General features: G+C 28.7%; 1 protein-coding gene across 1 annotated transcript in view; it reads right to left on the reverse strand.

The window, feature by feature from the left end:
• LOC129971574 (collagen alpha-2(V) chain-like) overlaps positions 1 to 24269 on the reverse strand; it is a 195380-nt gene that overhangs the window by 156877 nt on the left and 14234 nt on the right. Inside the window, exon 2 of the mRNA XM_056085469.1 lies at positions 11252 to 11324. Within this exon, the coding sequence (XP_055941444.1) occupies positions 11252 to 11324 (73 nt within the window). The remainder of the gene's footprint in view (positions 1 to 11251; positions 11325 to 24269) is intronic.

Raw genomic sequence — 24269 nt, forward strand, 5'->3', positions numbered from 1 at the left:
CTTCTGAGAGGATGGCAATGGCCTTTTTTCTCTCCTGGTTCTATTTCGGGAGATCTGAATTCAAAAAACAGAAAACCATCAAAATTTGCATTCTATAGCTCGACAACGAATGATTTAACCTGGTATTTGTCTTTTAGGACAAAACTGATTTCGAAATCGCTAAATATAAACTCATTAACAACTCAGCTTATTTATATACTACTCAACAGGCAATTATAAAAATCGGTCTACCTTCCTTTCTAAGCTTCTGGTATTAATTTATTTAGAGAGGAATAAGAGTAAAGCAATATTAAACAAGATATGCTAATTGTTCCAAAAGTTATGTTTATAAATTGTTCAAAATTCCAAAATATTAGAAAAAAATTAACTGTTGTTATTTCCTTTTGTGTTTCCCCCCAAGAAAATTATTTAAGTATAGAATGAATTAAATAATTTTTAACAGTTTTGGAACCATCTAACAGTATGAATTTTGGTCAGCAATTACATCGAAAATATACTGACCATCAACATTTTTAATGAACATAATCATAACGTTGTAAATTACAAGATACTGTATTTTGTGCCTGACAAGACTATGATTATTTAAAACTGAAAATACTTGTAACTGAAAATTCTTTTAATATTTTGTGAAAATTTATATATATACAACTTCAGCACAGAATTTTTTTAAAAAAAAATAATGACACTCGGTTTTTTTAAGCTCAAAATTATCATAAAATTCCAATTTATATAATGTAAATTATTGTCCTGTTAATGATTGCAAAATACAACTTATTTGTTAAGTGATACTAATAACATGAATTCTTTTAAATAAAAAGCAATTCTTTATCGGACAAAGGTAAATTTTTTTGGTTATAAATTCTTATTTCATAACAAGTTCCTTTTCCTTTTGCCATTTTACGTATATTTCGACAGTTGAAATACAGGCTGGCATTTCTTTTGAAACGAATCGTACATGAATATCTTAAACCATTTTCTAAGAAATAGAGATGCTGGATTACGGAATGTCAAAATAAATAAAAATCAGGAATAAGACTCATTTTATGCATTTTTACTTTCTCAGATACGAAGTCCATTCATACAAAGCGATCTTCGGAAAATTAGGTCGCAGGGTTTTGATGAATACATATTTTTTTTTTTAAATCTTCATTAGAAATTAAAGAAAAAAAAAGAGTTTTCCAAATTACGCCTGCGTGCATGGAAACCCATATATACTGCCCAAGATGTATGGAATCGGTAATGTGATCTTGTATCAAAATTGCAAATATGTCTAAAATTTTAGATCAAATTCCTAAACGATAGAAGGGACTTTTTCATTACACACGTACATATTTTCTTCACTACACTAAGAAATTAGAGAAAGTATTATTTTTATCACTTACTAGTGGTCTTTGACGACCATTTGATTCTATCTAGATTCAAGTTTCTGCAAGTTCAATGAAATATTGTGTGTATCTTGTTATTAATGATCGCCCAGCAAAATATTTTTAAGCATCAAAATTTGATAGAAAAACTATTTTGGAAGCTTCATGCATGTTATTAGCATTCTGACTACATCTTTAAACATTCAGTTGTATCACGGGAATGAGCGACAGTATTTAAAAATGAATGAATTTTAAAAACTTTTCACCACTGCTCTATTTTGAAATTAAACCTTACTATTTACCTTATTACTAAACCTTATTTACTTAATTGCCAAAAATTTTACTAAAGTCGCAATTTACATTGACATGGAAAAATCAGCCAAATTTTATTATCTCGAATATTTTTATCAAATTTTATTATCAAAATATTTGTTAAATTGACTAAAAACAAGAAAGAGATATGGCAAACAAAAAGTTGGTATCATTGAACAGATTTTTTTTTTAATTTTAAGATCTTTTAATGTGCTATAATATTTCGCCAAAATTTCGTTTTTTATTCATTCATTAAAATTCTAACCCAATTTTCACAGGAATCTTTCCACTAGATGAACATTTCCTACTCCAAACATGTATGCGTCAAATTTCGTAGCTCTAGGTCAAGCTAACTGGCCCGAAATGTTTTCCTTCACATTTTCTCGCATACTCCCGAATTAAATTGCTGTTTCCTTCAGCAAAACATAAAAATTGTGAACTTTGGGCAATGCTCAGATTTTTGCTTTCAGTCTTGGACATGGACGTTTTGAGCTTCGCATACCGCTTATGCATTTTTTATGCCTTTTTCTCCAACAAATTACAACCAAAATTTGGCAAAAATTACAATTTTAGCAACACGACTAAATATCAAATTCCATTTTGACGCTTCATTCTTGAGTTATCACGTTTACATGCGTATATGTATACAGAAAGACGGACAGTCAAATCGTCTTGATTCTTGAATTGAATACTAAATTTTATTCATCCAATTCTTTAGGTTTCAGAATTATCATGATCGTTTATTTTTCAAGCAGGCATAATTCCTGCGAATGAAATTCGTCCAAAATTTGATAGAAATCGTCAAATTCGGTATAAATATCCTGCACCAAATTTCAACCGTCTAGCTCAAAGCGTTTTTGAGTTATCGGTATCTAGGGAAAACAGAGCGACAGATATACATAATTGCAAAAAATGTGTTTTTCGTCCTCAGGAAGAATTCATAATCTCAAGATCGAATTTTTTGACAATCGCAATACTTTATATTGATATACTTCATACACGAGAAAAAATTTTTACAAATATAATTGAGAATACACATTACATTCTCGCTGAATGAAATTATTACATTGTTTTTAATTACAGCATTTATTTACTTGCGTATTTTGTTACTCACTTCCAATTAAAACATTCTGTACAATAAAAGAAACACGGCATTTATTTATTATCCTGTAATTATGTCGTCCGCGAAATTATGAAATACGTTTTCAAACTGTGAAAATCAATGAAGAAATCCGTCCAAATGAGTCAGCATCTATGAATAAACAACTCTTTCGGTTTTAAGAATTGTAAAATCCGCTTGTGTCAAACCATTTACGAAATCATACTGAAAATATCAAATTTACGGAAAAAAAGAATAAAAACTCATTGGTGGAAAAGATAATTCTCGACACTTTTAAATGATTTTATAGATGTCAATCCTTTTAATAGAAATAGAAATATATATATAATTTTTATTTACATAGCAATAAACTTATTTACAAGACAGAACCAAGAAGAATACAACATCTATTTTTTAACAAATTATATTTTTGATAGAATTAATCACAAGAAAGAGGAAAAAATTAAATATTAATAAAAAGTAATTAAGTTCAGTTATCACCGTGGTTTGAAATATACGATTATATAGAATTCAGAGCTTCCACTAAACTTACATAATGTGAACAACATGGTATCACAAATAAGGAAAAGCGCATTTCACTTTGTAACGAAGTCAAACATCACATGATTCCAAGACCGTACCTTGAGAAAATCAGAGCATGTAGGAAAGTATTTTTCTGGTGCGCGATGGGAGGGTTGGCCACACCTAGAAAATAAGAAAGGGAAACGACCCGCATTCCGTTGACCCCTCCGGGAAGTCAGCTCAGTCAGCAACACCCATAAAAGTAAAAGATCCTTTCAAGAGCATCCATATTTCAACTAAAACTAAAAATAAGGAATGGGTGTGCTAGTGCCCAAAAAAGTAAACACTTGGCAGGCACAGAGGCACCAGAATTTCTTTCCCTGTTTTCCCCCCTTCTTTAAAAAAACCGCAATAAACTACTTAAAAAAAAAGAAGAACAGAACTGCTTCTAAGCTGTAGTTTTCAATAAACATGCGGCTTCCCTCAAAAATCGAGATCTAAATTAGGACTTTAAAAACAATGCATATGTCTTCAACAAAAGGACGAAATGTCGATGCACAGACTTTTTTTTCCTGATTCTAGCATGGGAAAAAATTAAATAGAAATTTCTTTTAATGCAAATATTTCATTTACTTCGTAACATTAAATGAAATATTTTTCATCTGTGTTTCATCGTGTATATTTTATTGCACACTTAGACTGCCGAAAACATTTTTTCTTTCTTTCTCAATTGAAAAATCTGTCTTCCAGGCAAAAAAAAAATCGTACGAACGTAAATGAACAACTGCTTAGTTGCTCATCTACTTTGTTGCATCTCATTTACTTTGCTACTGCTTAGTTGTTGCATCTCATCTACTTTTCTACTGCTTAGTTGCTGCATCTCATCTACTTTGCTACTGCTTAGTTGCTGCTTCATCAGTGCTCTTTTAAATACGAAGCACTTAACGAAGAAATTAGACGGCGAGGCTTCCGTATACTTCGAAAGTCCTTAAAAGTATTTCCCTTGCAGATACAAAAGCGGAATGACATGGAAGATAGACGTTTGGTATGCCATCTTTATAACAAAATTATAAATTTTTATTCAATTTTAAGGAAATGCTTAAGTGGAAAGTTTCCAACTTTTCTGCATGTGAAAACGATATTTCAATATAAAAATTCTGAATGGATGAAATTTGACAGATGTTTTTTCATACCAATATTGTAGAGTCGCAACATATTTGGAAGTAAATGCATCCAAGAATAGGCTGTCCATTTGCTTGTCTTACATTATGTACAATAACTCAAGAAAAAAAATCCGATCAAAACATAAATTCGATTCTTTTTACTGTACCACAATGGTTTACACAAAACACAACATATTGAGAAACCTAGAAGAAAAGTAGGAGAAATAATTTCTTGGTGATTTTTTTTTCTTTTCAAATATGCATATAATAAACTGTATTTTTTAACAAAATGTTGAAAATTAATCTTTTTTAACATATCATCAGCAGCGATATGGTCTTAAGATCGTTGTTTCTTCAGCTCATTGTTTCATCAGCAGTGTTGAAGATTTCAGAGAGAAACTGCAGTTCTCCGACATTTGACAGCAGTTCATTGTAACAAATGAAAATGGATTAACTAAGAAGGGGACGTTAACCTAACTAAACTAATATTTCGTTACTGATCTATTCGTATCAAATGATTAGATTATTTCTACTGAAATATTAATAATTTAATCTAACATATCCTTTCCCGTCCCCAAGAATCACAATGAATTGTCTTCTCTTGCCTTAAAACATATGTTTCTAGCAACCATTCTTAAGTTACGATATTCAGAAAAGCCAAAGACGTCCCTAAAAATTTTGAAACTTCCCGAAACATTAAAATTTTTTATTATTTTTACGCTTATTTTTCATTTTATTTATATTTTACTAATCGAACTGAAAAAGGACTGCAGTGATCTTCAACACAGAATTTTAATCTCCATTGACAGTCTAAAGTAAGCGTTATATTTTTAAATTAATTTTTAAGTAATAGAACTAAAAAACAATTTAAAGTTAAAAAAATTATTTATCAACAATAATAAGGTAAAATATACCTTATTTAAATATTTTTCCTCTTCATGTTTGGCTGTTTTAAATTTGGCTTCCTAAACAAATTTTGGACGTCGCCATGTTTAGCAATTGGCATGAAATCTTCACTTAAATTTCAATAAGGAACAAATATATAGCACTATTTATGCAGGTAAAATGATGCCACAGGATGAAGAATTTGCTATCTGACTACAGCAAAGTGTTTGCTGATCTTTTGTGAAAAATCTCAGAGTTCAGTGTTTCCATTTCATTGAAATGTTTTTTCAGAAGGTTTATTGTTTCCTTTAATATATACCCTGGTTTTCTTTTTTCAGATTCTCCCACTTTCTTTTCCTATTTTTCACACTTTTTCACACTTTTCACACTTTCCTACATTTCACAGTCTTTAACCTTTTCTGTTCAATAAAAAATCAAACAGCTCGTAAAAATGAATTAAAAGCATCCTAAAGTATTTATAAAACTGCCAAGAAAGCATACATTCCTTTTTAAATCATCTAACCTTTGGAATTGAGAAAAATGAAACTCATCGCTTGAAATGACGGGTTCAAAACCACCCCATTTATCAAATCTGTAATGGGTTTTACTGACATTTGAAAAGTTTTTAAAAAAAAGATAAATTAATTTTTTTTTCCAAACAAGTTATTTTGTCGTTAGATAATTTCACAATAAAATACAAAACGATATTGCAGTGGTAAGGAGTCACCATACGAACGGCGATGAGTTTATCAGTTCAGACAAATGGTGTCCTAGCATTCTTTTGGTAAAAATAATGTAAGGAAACTTAATAGCGGCTATTACGTCGAAAATGAATGGTGGTTCGCGGAGAGATGGCGCTGGTGGCGAGGCGCCCTAAAACTTCCTTATTACTGAGGTGAGAAGATTAGGGTCGTCCGCACATCGGTAATCGTCTTATCGGTTATAGACGATAAACCGAGCCTTCACACTTTGTCAGTCGATAAGCTGGATTAAGTACAGTCGGGGATTTCTCTTCCTTCCATTTCTAAAGAAAGGTTAGACAACATTCGCATTGAAAAGTCTTTTTTTGTTTTGACAGCAATAAATATTTTATTTCTAAAGCGTGTTTGTAACCGCTCATCAGCTAGTTGTAATAATAATAAACTTTAAGAGAAATGCATTCATTTCGTGAAAGCAAATTAATAATAAAAATAATGCATCAGAAATTATAAATATAAATCTTATTGATTTATACTCGTTTCACTGATAGTGCTATGAAATGTTTCGTTTTGAAATTTATTGAAATGTTTCAAAATGAAACATTCAATAGCACAATTCATTTTGAAATTTGCTGTTCAGTGTTTCTTATAGTTATAATAATTTAATATAACAAAACCAATTGTCTCCATCAGCAATTTTACATTAAAAAAAAACTGGGATGCTTTTTCATTTATTTCTTTAGCAAAGTTTTCTGAATGAGTATTAGCTTATTGGAAATAAAAATGTTTGAAAGAGTTGTCTACGCCCAACATATATCTATAAAATAATATTTTCAAGTCTGTTTTTAAATCTTTTTTTCAATTTTAGACAAAGAATTAAAATAATAGGAGAATGATTATTCTTTTTTTATTTAAGAATATAGCTCCATGGTTTGAAATTTGTTTTTCATTAAGATATGTTGGGTAATAACAAACTGTTAATGAACTTGGACATTAGAAAACTTACTACTAATTATAGAAATAACCTTGCTAGAATTGTAAAATTTATGAGTTGTCAGTTTTTCTTAATTCTTTATTAGAGAGATAGATACAATTGCTTATTTTATCAAAATAAATAAATAAATAAAAAAATCTAGAGCAAACATTTTGCATATCCAATTAAAAAGCAGTTACTTTTTCACGTTTTTGTTTGCATACTATGTTTACTAATGAATAATCATCAGTTTTCCAAATAATGTAGCTTTTCATATGTATATGATACATGAAGCTCTAAAAGACAATTCCAGGCTCTTCTTAGCATAGACATACGAAGTTTAACTGTGGTAACGGCTATATAAATCAAATAAATAAATATAAAGAAAATTAAAATAAATAAAAGTTTAAAATTCAAAGAATATGAAGAAAAATAACGAAATAAAAAAATTCAAATCAGTTGACTTTAGGAAATGAAAAATTTGAAGAAATTGGAAGGCAATCATAAAAACTAATATTATTTCTATGTTGAAGTTCAGTATACTAAATAATAAATTGTGTTTTGCTTTGCAGAGAGAAACTATTTTTAAGTCAAAAATTTACATAATGATCAAACCAGAATGCCATTTTTTCGCCAGTTAAACGAATTTCTATTCATAATAAAATCGATTGTACGTCTGTTGACACGGACGAGATAAACTGTTTTAATTACTCTAGGTCAAAGCTCATTTGATATAAAGTAACCAAATTTATTACAAATAGATTATGGAGGATTGGAATGTGCATTTGTGGGCAATCCTTAGAACTTTAATTAAAAATTTTAAAATATTTTGATTTTCTTTCGCGATAATTTTCTAAATTATTATTACACAAAAATCATTTTTAGTTCGTCTTAAAATGCAAACAATAATAACTTTTCAACTATACTAATATAATATTCGTCCACTTCCCCACCCCCCGTTTTAGAAAATTTTCAAAAATATTTTTAGATACAGCTTGCAACAATAATTTTCATTATAAATATGAGATTCAAACCATTTTCAATATTAATGTGAATATTTAAAGGTGTGTTTTTCTTCCATTATTTTAAGCTGAGGAAAGAAGATTGTGATTATTTTTTTTTCATATTGTTTGGTAAAATTGTAACGAATTTTGCTTTCTTTCTTTGTTTCTTCTTCTCCTCTTCCTTCATATGATGCAATATTATCAAGTTCTAAGAAAAAGTCTGAGATCTTTTTAGATTACACCTTAAGAATTTTTCCATTAGTTTCAAAATGTATTGATTATAAATTGTTGTTGTAAAACTGATTCTTAGATTTGTTTCAAAATTCATCCAGTTTTAATTCGAAACGCGTTAAATTATGAATGTCACAATAGTTTAGGTGAATACTTAATAAACCCCTATTCTACCCCCCACCCACCCACCCATTTACTTCGCCAATCCTTTAAAAAAATTTGTTTACATCTTGCCATGGATCTTTGTTTTTTTTTATTATTTTTTTTGTATAAAAAAAAACACCTTCAATTATTTGTTGTTTTCTTCAAATCTAAATTATTATTGCTGCAATAGTCTAAATTCCCTGAGTCGATATTTAACTTATAATTCTATTTACGAAGAATTGATTCTTCCAAATATTAGTTAAATTGTCTTTTTTGTTTCATGTGAGAACAAAATAAATAAATAAATTTAAACTCTATGAAATTTTGATGAGAAGGTACTCAAGGTTCTCAAAAGTAAAGCGGCATTCTGAACGTTTTGCTCCGTTGCCATTTACCCACTTTAAAATTAAGAATAACCCCGATATTAAAGTAAATATATATTAAAATAAATAATCTTTATTAAGAGTTAAGAGATGAAGAAACACTTGAAAACGGATTAAATTAAAGCATGGAAACCTAAATTTAGTAGTGGAATTAAATTAAAAAAATTAGCAAACGAATGAATGTTTCCATTTGAAATCACAAAAGCAAAATTCTTTGCAATAGGAAACCGAATGGTTCTACTTAAAGCTATGAAAAAAAAAACATAAAATTATAACAACTCTGCTCAATAAGAAGGTCAACCTCCCCTCTCCTCCCGTGCATTTCATTATACATCTTTCCTCTCGATGAAAAACTGCGCCTTCATAGTTTATTTTCACACCTGTTGCCACACCAAGGAGAATGCAATACCACACTATTGTGGAAACTCACGAAGACGAGACCCGAAGTCCAAATGCCAGATCATCGCCCTGTTCGGGTCTATTTGGAGCGGACGGATGCAGTCCATCACGCCTCTACCGAGATGGCCACGTGGGAAAGAGTACGCGGATCATTTACCACGCTTTGAAATCCGACCGTCGCTGATGTACCACCATTAAAAGTTACCGTTTTCTTGAGAATGACGAAAGTAAGCATCGTTTGTCTTAAAGCCGTATAACTGGCTATCATCGGCATCGGAATACAATTTGCTTCACATTGCTACAACAAAGTATCCAGTTTTGAAATCATGCTTAGCTTAAATATATTCCTAAAAACATTGAAAAATAATTGGAAACGCATTCAAAGTTCAGCAGGTGAATATTATTTGGCGCAAATCTGTTTAATGTTTTATATCCATCCAAAATTTGGAAATAAGTTTATTTTATCAATGATTAAATTTAATAGGCAAAATGCAAACAAATATTTATGCTCTGCTTAGAATGAAAAAAAACACCCTCTCTTATGTTAAATTTGGGCACTTCTTCAAAAAAATTCATTTTATATGGGAAAAAACAATAGTATTAGATGCCATTAAGCTATGTTATGAATAAATTTTTCCCTACCTTCTAATGCTTCTATTCTATTTTTAATAAAATTATCAACATATAAAATAACACTGAAATCTTTTACTTAACTTGTAGAAGAAAATGTTTTTATTAATCATGTAATTTAGAAATCAGTAACTTTACATTAATAAGTTAAAAACACAATACTTAAAAGCACCAAGTATGATGACATACTATTAAAAATATCAAATAATTCGACAAATAAGCAACACTATTAAAATATCGATAATATATGAAATATTAATTATCGATATCGACAGTAATACGATAAAATTAGTAACATTTTTAAAAATATCAAATAATGTGATTAATAATAAAAGAATGAAATGATTTAATAACAGAAATAAGTAAAAAACCTGATCTGTAAAATATATAACATTGTAAACTATAAGATTTAATAAGGAATGATGTTCTGTTCAGTATTTCGAGATCATTATCTTAATCATATAAGCTATTAAATAAAAAAAATGGTCTAACCACCTTCGGCGAACAGCTGTTGGTCCATAAATTTATATTATATATTTAAAAAAATTGACCGTAGTACCAATCTTTCAGCTACAACCACTGAATCGATTTTACCGCTTTTTATTCATATGAATGTTAATGATACCGAGATTGGTCATCAATGGTATTTTGTTCTCAACTAATGTTCATTTTTGAAAGAATGTTCAAAATCGCCTTTTCAGTGTGTATTCCCTGTGGTGCAAAACTTTCGATAGAGTTCTCCATTCTCAAAAAACTAAATAAAATATCTAATGCACCGATTTAGCCAATTTTTATTTCATATGAAAGTTCTCGACCCCCTAGATATTTCATCGAGTGACAACTGGTTCTTCCACCTCCATTTTCGAGATACATTGCAAAATAAAACTTGGACCAAGTTTCAAATCCAACAACTGGTCAACTTTCAAAATTTTGCAAACATGCTTAGTCAATAAGATTACTCTATCATTATTAATGCATTCAAAATTTAAAATAGTGCGTCCTATTGTTTTGCTAAGATATATTTCATCAAAATTGGCCAACATGATTATGTTTATATCATTGATATGGCCGCATAAAGAGCATTGTAAACTCTGAACCATAAATATATCTCCCTTGAAAGAAAAAACTGTTTTGCGTTAACATGAATTGAAGATATATCTAAAATTTGAGTTAAATTAAACTAATTTGAGAACAAAATTATAGTTGCCATCAGAAAAAAAAAATGAATTTCTTTTTAGCCATTACGTATCTTACAGTTTCATATATAAATAGATACATTAACAAAAATAACTTGTAAAATGTTCATTTTATTCACTCATTAAAATCGGTAAAAATATCATTCTACATAACGACATTACAGTATTCAATTCTAAAAGTTATTTTTAACTGAAATTAAATCTAAGAAGCAAAATAAGGAATAATAAAGTATACATGAAAGATTTACCTGGAGGGCATTTGCAATCAGTGGACAGAAGGTTTCGCTTGTACCGCCTCTTCAAGAGATCAAATCCCATTTGCTATAAAAAAAAAGGAAGTAATCAGTAGTTATTGTATATTACCTTAAAAAATCATCGTTTCTCTTATGATTATACACTGGAAAAAATGACTCTTCTATTTGCACAATACTTGGAGCTTTTTCTAAGTCAATACATAAGAGCTTTATTGAAATTATTTCTTATTCTCTTTTATATAAAAAAGAATTTCCACTCCGCTAATGCTTAAATAAGCAGTCCTTGGGAAATAAGTAGTGGAAGAGAGAGAAATATTCAGAAAAAGCACTTGTTATTTATTTAATAAAAAAAGAAACCTAACTATACTAGTCTCCATAGCAACAGGTTTATTCTATTCAGGTTTAAGTTAGCTTCCGCCTAACTTAACAACATTTCATTATTTTTTTAATGATTGTTTTTTTTATCGAACTGAAATTTTTCTTTTGGAAGCCGAATATGCTCCAATGGTTCTTCAAATTTTCTTTATTTTTCTTTCAGTAAGAAGAATTCGCATCTGGTTGGTAAGAAAAATTTATTTTCGTTCACCAAAGTTTATCTCTTATTATTTTCTTACGTTTTATCGATAAGTTGCCAAAGTAACAAAGTACTTTTATCGCTTTCTATACTCTACGCTATAGACAAATTATGTTAGTGTATTATTCATTTGAAAAACAATTTCATTTACAATGAAATATTTCCTTAATAATTAAATCATTAATGAAGCAATAAACTTATTATTATTTTCTTGGATTTAAAGAAATATAAATTGTGTTCTGCAAAAACATTTGACAGGATAAATCCTGTAACTTTCATTTTATAATAAACTTTCGTAAAATTTTGAATAATATTTGCTCTCTTTTAACCTAAACTTTTTTTCTATAAAGTGTTTCCAAAAAGTGTGTTACTATCAATTTATCTAACCATAAGAGTCTACTCATATTCAAAATATATATGCCAAATACTTTACACACCCAGTAAAATATAAAGTACAGATCCAATTAGAAGGCACGAATCATTACACTAATATTGTATACAATTATTGATAAAAAAAGATCTACATAAAAATATTAATGAATACAATGAACTAATGAATGAAACTAATACAATTTCTGAGGAGTGGAGTGATTTTAAATATAAATAATAAGAGATTTAAAAAGCAAGTTAATTGAAAATATAGAAAAATTCGAAAAAAATTAAATAAAACTACACAGCAAATTCTTTTATTTAATCTGTATAATATTCCTCTTTAGTTGTAACAAAGATAAAATAGTTATAAATATTCCAAAACAGCGTAAGTTAATTAGGAAGTAAGAAATCAGAAATAAAAAAACGAACTAAGTTTCTTTTATTGAGCAAAAACTAAACGGAAAAATAATTTTTATTGCTTTTGATTTCTTCAATTTCTTTAAAAATCGAATTGAAAGAGCAAAATTCATCATGCATCTACAAACTACATACAAATGGTAGTTGAAAATCTTGTATGTTCATACATTTCACATTTTTTAAACTTTTTGTTTTATTAAACACTTTCAAAACTTTCATCCAAATATCTTAAGTTAGATATAAGTTTCACTATTAGTAATAAGATACAGGGATATCCAAAGTAAAAAATGCTGAATTTTCTCCGATTAATAAATAACAACTTTTCAATAATATGATGCCTAAAACTTTTAAAGGATATGTTAGCTGTAACCGAATATGAGTGGGCATGATATTTAGAGGGAGATTTTCATTTCACTGGGAATTGATAGATGTTCAAGCATATGCATTCAAGCGGAGAACGACATCATATTATTCCTTCTTAATCATTTAATGTGCAATATTTAATATATACGTGCGTGTCATTCAATGTAAAAGAGTATCGCGCTCTTATTTCCAGTTGACTTAAACAATAAGAAAAACCAAATAAATAAATAAAGCATTAATATCATTCATTTCAATTGATAAAATAAATAGAAAATTTATTCTTTAATATCATATGATATATTTAAAAAATATAAAGCATGAAAACATAATGAATTTCTAAAATTTAATAATTGTACATAAAGTAAAAATGAATGATGTTCATTGACTAGATAACATCAAATTCATAAAATCTGTATTTTTTTTTTAAGTCAACTAATTTCTCAAACATATGAAACCTTTTTTTTAAATTAAACGTTTTGTTAACTTTGTAAAGAAAATTAGAATGTATAGTTGCAAAAAATAAGAACTTTAGAATTCATTGATTTTACAATTATTATTGAATAATTTATTAATACTAGATCCATAAATTTAATAAATTACTTCGTATTCCTTTATTACCCTGAATTGAGTCAGCTGATCTTGAAAAATTATAATTTCTGCTTTGTAAATAAACAACAACAAAAAATGACCGACTTGATCAGAAACATCAACTTATTGAAATTATTTAATGCGAACAAAATGACATTAATAAAAGAAATTTATAAAAAAAGATTTGTTCTAAATTATTAATGTCTTTTTATTTAAATAAAGGCATATTTATGTTTATCGTGATAAATGTATTTAAATATTAAACGAAATCATTGAACTCACCCACTTTTCTTGAAAATTTGCAATTAATCTGTAAGGAAATATATTTGAAAAAAAATAACTATCTCGTTGAAATGAATTTCAAATAAGACAGTAATAATGTTCTATAAGAAACATATATTCTAAATACTACGGTTCTTATGCAAAATGTGGCCAACCAGCGGAATTTATAATTCAATTTGTATCGATGATTTTGGCTGCCAAAAAACTTGATGCAAACTTTTTCATTTTTCCTTCATGAATATTTTAATTCATTTTTTTAAATAAGAATTTCAAAAATTACAGAATATAAGAAAATAGTTATATTGGATTAAAACTAGAAAAAAAATAACAAATATTCTTTTAATTTTTTTTGTTTTGTTACTGTTTTCTTTTGCTCGCGTATTTTTTAACACAAAATTTTATTTCTACTCACTGAATTCTATATTTGTTTAACGTTTCATTATGTATAATGAAACTCCTTTAACGCAAAAACTAAGGTAAATCAATAAATTGCAGGATTTTAATAATTTTGTTATAACAGTAAACGGAAAAAAAATGCTATTATCGTTATTATCGTTTGCGATTGTATGCATTCTAATTTGTGACACAAAAATATACATGAAATAGCTGAAAAATAGATTTCAGAAAGAAAAGAAAGAAAGAAGGAAATTAAAAATTTTACATTTTTTCATAATTCCCAGAATTGTAAGAATAATTCAGAAATTGTGATTTCGAGAAAAGAATGACATGAAAGTTTAAAATTCTTGTTTGCGTTCATAAACTAATTAATACATTTCAGAAAATTTTCGTGAACTGAAATACTTCGCTTATCTAGTTACAAATCGAATACCATTTAACTGAAAACTAATTTAATTAGACATTTTATAATGGCTTCATATTGTTAATTAGATATTTTATTTAACTGACTTAGTCGTAGAATTTGAAATAAATTCTGTATTTTATAGTAAAACGAGCGGGAAGTTCTTCCGAAAACTTTGTCGCATACTATATAAAAGGTGCTATCTTCTTTCACCTGTATAGAATTGTTGACCTTAAACAAGGCCATGAGAGAAGACTCAGATTTTTATTTTCAGAGTTTCGAACATCAGAGAGATACATTTCACAATATAGTAATGATAACTGATTCTTGTGCATAAGCCGAGTACCGCTAGTGAATAATAGTCATAAAAGAGCCTATTAGCAAGCTTTATCTAAGAGAGGGATATTTTTTTCGATTAAACTTTAGCATGCGGTTAATACACAAGTACTAAAAAAAAAAAACAGAATACGAATTTTAAACGCTTTCTTTTCGACTATTGAAGTCAAAATTTCACACAACATTACAGTCGTAATTGTACATTTTGGAAGCTAAGCTAACCTGTTTATAATATTTTATAGGTCTGACCAGACTTCCTCTGAATAGATTTTTTCGAAATTAGATAGAAATCCATAAATTTGGTTCATACATGAAACTTCATTTGCCTAGATGAAAGTTATCTTTGAGTTCGAGTTATCTTTGTCACAGACAGACAGATGGACATTTTCCAAAAATGCGTTTTTCGAACTCAAAGAGGTCTAAAACGTAGAGATTCGCCAATCTTAAGTTCGAATATTTTGACGCTTACATTATTTCCTCGTATACTACGTATACGAGAAAAAAAAATTGGCATCGTTGAAAATATATATATATATATATAATTTCAAGATGACATAAAAATTATGTTTGCAATGCAATATTTTCGGATGTTATCGTGGAAAAAAGCTATAATTTCGCTTACTTTTTAACTAATTAAAATATTAAAAAAAAAATCGCTCCGAAGTGCATATTCACTCTCTCCAAAGTATGTATGCTTGAAATTCGGCAACTCTTAGTCAAACAGTCTAGGCTGTAAAACGTCAAAACACAGACACTCACACACAAAAAAAAAACACGATTTCACATTCATTTTTATTAATAAAGATGACCCTTAAGACCGATTGTCTGTGTAAAAATTTTAAAATCGTAATTCATCGGAACATTTATCGACTCCAACGAAAATAAAATATAGTTCTTTACTTTATTTAGATTCGCATGCGTATTACTAACGACCTAAATTGGTTATTAAAGAAGATATTCAGATAATTAATCTCCAAATTATATACAATTTTTAAAATAAAAATATAGATGTTTTAAAAAGTATCTTATTCATTTTTCGGAAGCATATCATGTTTCGCATTTATTTCATTTCATGCAACATGCGCTGAAAATTATAGTTTTCTAGGTTTCATTTATAATGAAAGGTAACTTAAAACTGAACTGAATTTTTAAATTGAATTTTTGTGAACGTGATGGCAACATGATTATAAAATCTTTTATTATACACTAGTAACGTTCTCAGAATAATTATTCAAAATATACATTTTTTATGCGAAGTATATTATTCAAAAATATGCTTTAAATATTTTTTAAATTATTTAAAAGTAAAAAAAAATACGGTAAAATAATAGGTATAATTAAAAGAATATTTTTAAACATTAAAATCATGTAAAAATTATTTTTGCTGCAATAACTTTAGGTCAAACAGACTATCCTGTATATCTCTAACACGAATATTTATCTTACAATAAAGATAATTGTGTGTGTGTGTGTGTGTGTGTGTGAGAGAGAGAGAGAGAGCGCTCGAGCGTGTGCACTTTGGCTCTCTATAAGACTTATCCATTTTACGTTGAGTATGAACATTAATAGATTATATTCTAAATGAACAACATTCTTGTTCTTGATCATATTAATGAAAAAAAATATTTTGATTTCAAAACAAATGCTGCAAATTATTTTGTTTTTAGCCACTATTTCACAGATAATTACAGATAAGTTAAATAAAATCCTTTTAATATACTAAAGAGAATTCGAATATGTTTCAAAATTAAGAAATTAGTAATATAACTTACAAAATATCAGTTGGTTAGCTATATAACTTGCACACCAAATGAAATCTATATTTGCAGATTTTATCATTCCACTTTACCTCAATGCGGAAACAGATTTTAGTTAAGTGACAAAAAGAGGGAATATTTTAAAAAAGAATATTTAATATTATTTTTTATATATTCTGCATTTATTTATGTAACGCTTAACCAAGGCTTCATACTATAAATTTATAAGCTTGTTATTTTAAATAATAAAGGATGAATGTTCCCCTGGTAGATTTCACCATATTTTCTAAGAAATAAAATGTTCAAAGGAACAAATACCTTATTTTTACATTGATTAATTATTCTTTGAGAGAAATTCTCAGAAAATGCATTAGATGACTCATTTGAATTTTCTATACTCTCAAAATTTAATTCAAAACTCAATTTAAGAAGAATAAAGTTAATATTCTGCTCGGAAAACATATACATGTTGATACATTTGTATTAAATTTTAAAAAATATCTTTCAAAATATTCGAATATTTTAAGGTTTATATTTTAAAAATCTTAGTTACATCATATCATGCAGTTTGAAAAGAGTATATATTGCTCTTTCAATCATTTTTATTAAAAACTGTTTTAAGTGCAGAATCCTGAACTTGAATTGTTTAATTACACCTTTGATGACAGCAAACTTTTATTGCAGTTTTAATAGTTTATTTACTCTCGAAAAAAAAACATTTAAAATAATTTTTTTGTAAAATCTCGAGTATTTTTTTTTTCTTTTCTTGTTTATAAAATCATAAGTATTTGTATGTTAAATAAGAGGTAATAACATGCTTGTCTTTTTTAAAAGTATGATCGAGTTTCAAATTTTTACCGAAAGAAATATAAATTGCCAGAAACGCATTTTTTTTCCCCCAATGATATTTATCACAACATATTCTCAAAAAAAAAAAAATTGCAAAACTCGCAAATTATAAAGAAATAAATACAATTTCCGACAAATTTCGCTTTCGAAAACCGGAACTTAGCAGATTGAAAACGGGTTGAGAGAATGGGGGGAGAGGAAAGGGGGCCATAATCATGTATTTAGTATGCATGGTCACCCTTCGTAATTCAGCTTTACGCGAAAGGATTTACAAGGTATTCTGGGAATTCACGGCTGTTCCTCCGCGACAAGGAATGCATTAATAATTTGGCAACAAAGAACGAGCTAATTCGGGTTCAGTTCGAGATTCCCGCGCTAATTTTAGAACAATTCGCCATTTAGTGTGAGGCTCTTATTCACTTCTATTCAACTCTACGGAACGGCTGAGTCGTTTGCTAATCGCCTGCCTGAATTACAGCTGACAACAGTAACTTTCGAAAGACTGTTAAGCGGCAGGGATGAAGTCTGGCTTTTGTAACGTTAAGGTTTTTAGACTCTGAGAAATTTGTGTGTCTTTATTATGCTTTCTTGGGAGGAAAGAAAGAGTAAATTCTTGCAATAAGACTTTCCACTAAAAAGTTATTGGAAAGACAATTCAATTAAAAAAATAATTTAGCAAATGTCATGAAGGATTTTTTTAAAGTAATTATTGAAAAAAAAACAGAAAAGTTAAGATGTGCACGAATTCTCAACAAGCCTCAAATAATTCTTAATAAATGTTTTAGGTAAAAAAAAAAAAAAATCATAGTAATTTCAGTTACTGAATAGCTTTTGTTTGGCAAGTTTTTTTAGACTCAACCAAAATTTACGATACAAATCGTGCATAAAAAATGTGTAAAAATCAATTTTTTTAATATGTTTGCAAAATGACAGGGTCTTAAATATTGTTAGAATACACTTGTTTCACTGCCTTCGGGAAGATAAATTGTTAGTGGTAAAAGTTTTCTTTCTTTATTTTCGATTATTTATATTTCCATCCATCATGAACCTTCTGCCAATGATTTTTAATATCATACAACATCAAATCAAAATTTCGCATATTTACAGTACTTGTAAAAGAATCAGATTGTTATCTAGGTTTATTTTATGACATTACATAAAAAAGAAAAGAGATTTTAGTCACGAAAACCAGATTATGCCCAGATAAACTTTGTCCAAGTATTCTGTCCATCTATTTTAAACCAGTTAAATTATTTCAATTATTTTTTACTAAATCAAACCCTCACCTCACCCCAGAAATTGGCCACTCCTAACAGTTAAGCGGAAACTTAAAAACAAATATTTGTATCAGGTTAAAGATATTTTGCATATACAATGAAATAATTTTCTTTTATTTCCTGTATGCACAGTTTCTCCAACCATCCCTTAACGTCAAACCGCCCTTTTCTCATCAACATTTTTATTTCGTAGCGAATTGTCCTTTTATAGTTCAGCAAAAATTTAGAAGTAGTATTCCATCAAATTCTCTCATGTTTTTTCTAAATTCTTCATATATACAGTTTTCTAAATTAAAAATAAATATTTTGTTCCCTTTTCATGAGAAGATAGGGGACAGAACTCTTTGCGACATTTTACTAGGTTTCAAGACCTTACTTACGCTTCAAAGGTCCTTCAATGTTTCAGACCTCCTAGAGTCTAAAAAATACATTTTTTTGGCATTATGTCTCTCTCTGTCTGTCTGTAAATACAATAACTCGAAAATACTTTCAATTAGAAGGCTGGAATTTGGCATACAGACACGATCAAATTTTCAACGAAATCTATTCAGAGAAAGTCTGTCGGTCTGCCTGTAAGAGAACAAGTGAACTCGATAACTATAAAACACAAAGAGTTGGGTAAATAAAATTTGGTATCCCTATTTAGTATCTAAAATATGGATAGTTATCAAATTTTGAACCAAACCTGTTAAATGGTTAATCAGCCATCGGTGTGCACTTTAGCATGCATGTAAACGCAATGATTTAAGTAAATTAAATCCGGTATATTATCTTATGTATCGATCTATCACTGCAATTTCGTATCAAATTTTAGTGTCAATCGTCCGGTAAAATTGCCGAATGTACATATTCGCGCAGTGAAATATTACATTCACGACAAAGATCTATATTTTGAACTGTTGTTCACTCATGCCATGCAAGGCATTCGTGACCCACTCTTATATGGAGGAAATAAGGTAAGACCTTTATTGGAGAGTATGCGAGAAAGATCCGGGCAGATGACTACTTTTTTTGTTATATATAAATAAGGAAATTTAAAACTGTAATATAATGAGCAATAATATTTTTTTCGAATAAAAAAAATAATCACCAAACTATGCTCTCATTCATTGTGAGCAATGAACATATACTTGCTGTGAGTTTTCTGTCATTTTTGCTTTCTAACTAACCGCTTTAAATTCAAGATAAGATTCCAAGCGGATATTAGTCATATGGTTTGCAAATTTATTTTTTAGGGGAAATCATGTTTTAAACACACGGTTTTCAAAAATAAGTAGATCCAAAGATTCTGAGAATGCGAAATGAAAGAGTGAATTTAAGCATGAGATACCAAAATATTCGGTACAAAAGAAAATATTTCTAATGAGATGCCTTTTATACAAAATGTCTATTAATCTGTGTTTACACTCGCTTTAAATATTTTTTAAATTACTTAAAAATAAAAAAATACGGTAAAATAATAGGTATAATTTTGTGTAGTATAAGTATGCGTAGGAAGGTTGACAAATGCTGTTCAGTCGATGCCAGGTAATTGTCCCAACGGGACAACAATATGCCGCTGTATTATATATATTTTTTATTACTGCGCATGAGTTTGCAGATCACTTATCATAGATAATTTCCGACATTTTTTGCTCTTTGTTCTTTCTGATGCGATTTTTTTTTCATTTTATTTGCCATTTCCTTTCTATAGTTTTCCAAGTTTAGGTATGCTAACTTTATTTTTTTTTGTTTACCATGTCTCTTTGTGTAAGTATCCATCATTTTAAGACAGTAATATAGATCATTTTCTGTGAAAAGAAAAATTCAGGGACGCCAAAACGACAATTTATAGCCCAGCATAGAATGTTAGAATCTATCTTATGAAATTGTAGCAAACATGAACCAGTCTCTATCTACGCATGCTTTACCTACTGGCCATCTTATATCTGACCGAGTGTAAACCTGGCATTACGAGAAGTTTCGTTTTCTGTAGAAGACATGGTTGCAGGCTTATGCACATGCAACTATCATAATGTGTACACCACTTTCAGAGATTGCAATGTTTAGAGATGTGATATTCTTTGAAAAAAGGGTTTGGTTGATTGATTTAAGTTTAATGGTGTAAGAACCAAAAATAGGCTTTACTATTTACATTGACTATTACTACATTACATTTACTATTACTCTGAACATTGGGAATAGGATGGATGGCAATGTTCAGAGCATTTTCAGAGATGGAATTTAAAAAAATAACTATTGAGTAGCCAAAATAATATTTTCCAATTTCCTAACAAATTCCGAAGACCGTTAACTCCAATAGCTTCCCATCCAATAAGGACAAAAATCAATAAACCGTCTTATTCAAAACAAAGGCGGTCTTCCAGCAGAAAAAAAAGTAAGAGAAGAAAACAAAACAAAAAAAGGGAAGGTATCCCTCTCTATAACCTTTTGATTTCGAATGCGATCATTTAGACCAATCCTGCTCCCCTTGTCGCTTCCTTTTCAAGTAAGCAGCCTCCGGCTCCAACAATGGCCCTCCCATCCTCCGCCGAACAGTGACTACAAAGTACAAAGCCAGTAGTTCTTCATTCTCTGTAGATATGGGAGGCAATTAATTCCCCGTCCCCTTCCTCCACCCCCAGGAGGACAATCGCGATCGATTAACGTGGCAATTGGTGTGTTGAACGTGCCAATTACTCTGTCTGAATCACAGTCGTCTGGGGAATGCCCCCTCCAGTGGCAGATTAATCCCGCCGGCCGAAGATTGCCAACTATCACGTGCCCTGGCAGTTTTATCGGGTGTAAATAAAGCCACAGCCATTCCGTTTCCCGTGTTGTTACATGGCAATTTGTCTAATGGAGGAAAAAGCACCGCACTTTTTATTACGTGGGTCTGGAATCAGTGAGGGTATATTAAATGTTTACAGGAATGGCTATAAGTCATTCCCTGTGTTTTGGAATAGAAAAAGTATTTTTTTTTTTTAACTTAGACGGACTGAAATGTACTCTCAATAATTTTTCAAGGGGCATTCAATATACTGTTTTCAGTTTAGGGAATTAATATTTAGAGCCGTAAACGTAGAATTATTTTTCATACTGGCAATGAAGTCAATTTATACGATATCATAGTAATTTGACAACGTCTTTTCCCTGTAAAATGCACGATGAATTCAAAAACAAATCTGGTTAGAGTATTTGATGCCTATCACATTTACAAATTTTAAGTTCATTTCGTTAGGAAGAAATGTGCGTCAATTGAATTGATAATTTCCCATTCGACTACGATCGTCAGTATGCATAGTAACTTTGTAGTTATTCATCGTAATAAATATCATTATATCAATAGAATAGTTCTTCCTGGTGCTTTAACAAAACAAAATAGATACGGCAAGGAAATTATTTCATATTATTTATATCTTAACCCTACAGAAAATCGAATCAGAATATTTTTTCATAACTAACTGTACTTATTTTAGCATGATATTCCAAAAACTAGCCATAAGTCCCTCTTTTTTCAATCCTACAATCAAACTAGAAATAACAAAGTATAGTATAAAAATAACTTTGATAATATAACAAAATATTTAAAAGTGCATACGTGTTTTATTATATTCAGCTATTTTGCTATAATTTTCATTTTGACTTCTTTTCCCTAAAATCAATAGCTTTCGTTCCAATACCCATTTTTAAATATTTCACTGACTTGGGAAAAAACACACCTTTAACTTTTCGACTTACGCCATTGTTTTACGTAATATAATCATTATTGATCAAAATATACTTAAAAATGTATAGCTGATTACTGATTATTATAAAAATACTAAAATGTCCTTAAGAAATAGATGGTCAGCAAAATTATTTTATTCATTTTTTTATTTTATCAAAAAAATTAATGGAATACAGAATTTCAGAACATCAAAATAAAATTTTCCAGCTATAAATATTATGCAGGAAGGAAGCAACCTTAAAGTGTACCTTCAGAATTATAAATATCTTCAGATAGCTTTACAAAAAATTTCTTATGAGTTAATAGAAATTCTTTATTGCATTATTAGCAAAAGATTGTCGTGGAATCATTTTTCCACGACAAACTACTTAGATAATAAACCTATGTACACTTTCTTATAATAAAACTCATAATTCATAAAATGATCATTGATTCCTGAATGATTATAGGACTCAATTATAAATAAAAAACCAATAGCAAAAAAAGAAAAAAAAAAAAAGAAAGAAAGAAAAATAGAATCCATAATATGGAAACTTATATTTTTCGAAGTTGTTGGACACATTCTGTAAATTCTATAACTAAATGATTTTCTGAGTTTCTGAGGCAAGCGCTCTAAGGAATAAATTTCATAGAATTTCTAGTTCATACTTAATCTTTTTTTTAATTAAAAAGAGAATGCTTTTCCAAAACGATATCTATCAAAATATCTAGTTAGTTTTTTGCAAGCATTGTTTAAATAGCGCAAAAGCCAATTCTCGCAGTGTTGAATCGAAGAAAAACTATAATTTTCTCAAATAGTTAAAATCAAACACTGCCAAGATTTGTTTTCTGTAAAACGGTTTTTACTGCAACATCCGATTCTTAACACAGAAGCTCTTAGTACATGCCCATGTGAATCGATTTACGCTTAAAATTTGATAAACAGAAAATAATTTTAATAATAGAAATCTGGTCAATCGTGCTAAAATTAGAAACAACTACATCTTCAGTACACGTCGCATTTATTTTTGACAGGCAATGAACCAGAATTACAGGGAAATAATGTTATGACTTTTCTCTTTATATCTTATCTTAGGCTTCTTGGATTTGTTTACTACAAACTATATTTGTAAATATCAATCTATATGTGATATTTTTATAGTACCAGTTATAAAATAAATATACAGTATCGGTTAATCAAGTTACATTTATATAAATTTAAAAAGAAATATTGAAACTTTTCTATCATTTGAATGCACTTATGATTATTTAGAGAAAGAGGGTAAAAAAAAAAACTACGATTCTGATTTTTCTATAAAAAAATTTAATTATGAAAATTCGATATTATCAATGAAAATAATTCAAATTTTAATGCTGATATTTACTTCTATTTACTCCATTTTATAATACCATTCCAAGAAAAAAATAATCAAAATGTTCAACAAATATTTATCTGGGAGAAAGTAAAAGCTAATAATAAAGAATGAAAATGTAATTGATAAAATCCTAATTACAGAAATAAATAAGAACACACAAATAAAAATCTAAAAAAGAACTAATTGTATATTTAAATTGTACATTCATTTTCAGAAAAATAATTTTCATGGAATAAGGTATATTTTTTCATTTAAGTTATTTATAACACTCACTTCAACGGATAAAGAATTTTTTCCACTAAAATTTTTAATAAAACTGAAACCCTAATGAATC

The sequence above is a fragment of the Argiope bruennichi genome, chromosome 6 (assembly GCF_947563725.1).
Source record: "Argiope bruennichi chromosome 6, qqArgBrue1.1, whole genome shotgun sequence".
Taxonomy (NCBI): Eukaryota; Metazoa; Arthropoda; class Arachnida; order Araneae; family Araneidae; genus Argiope; species Argiope bruennichi.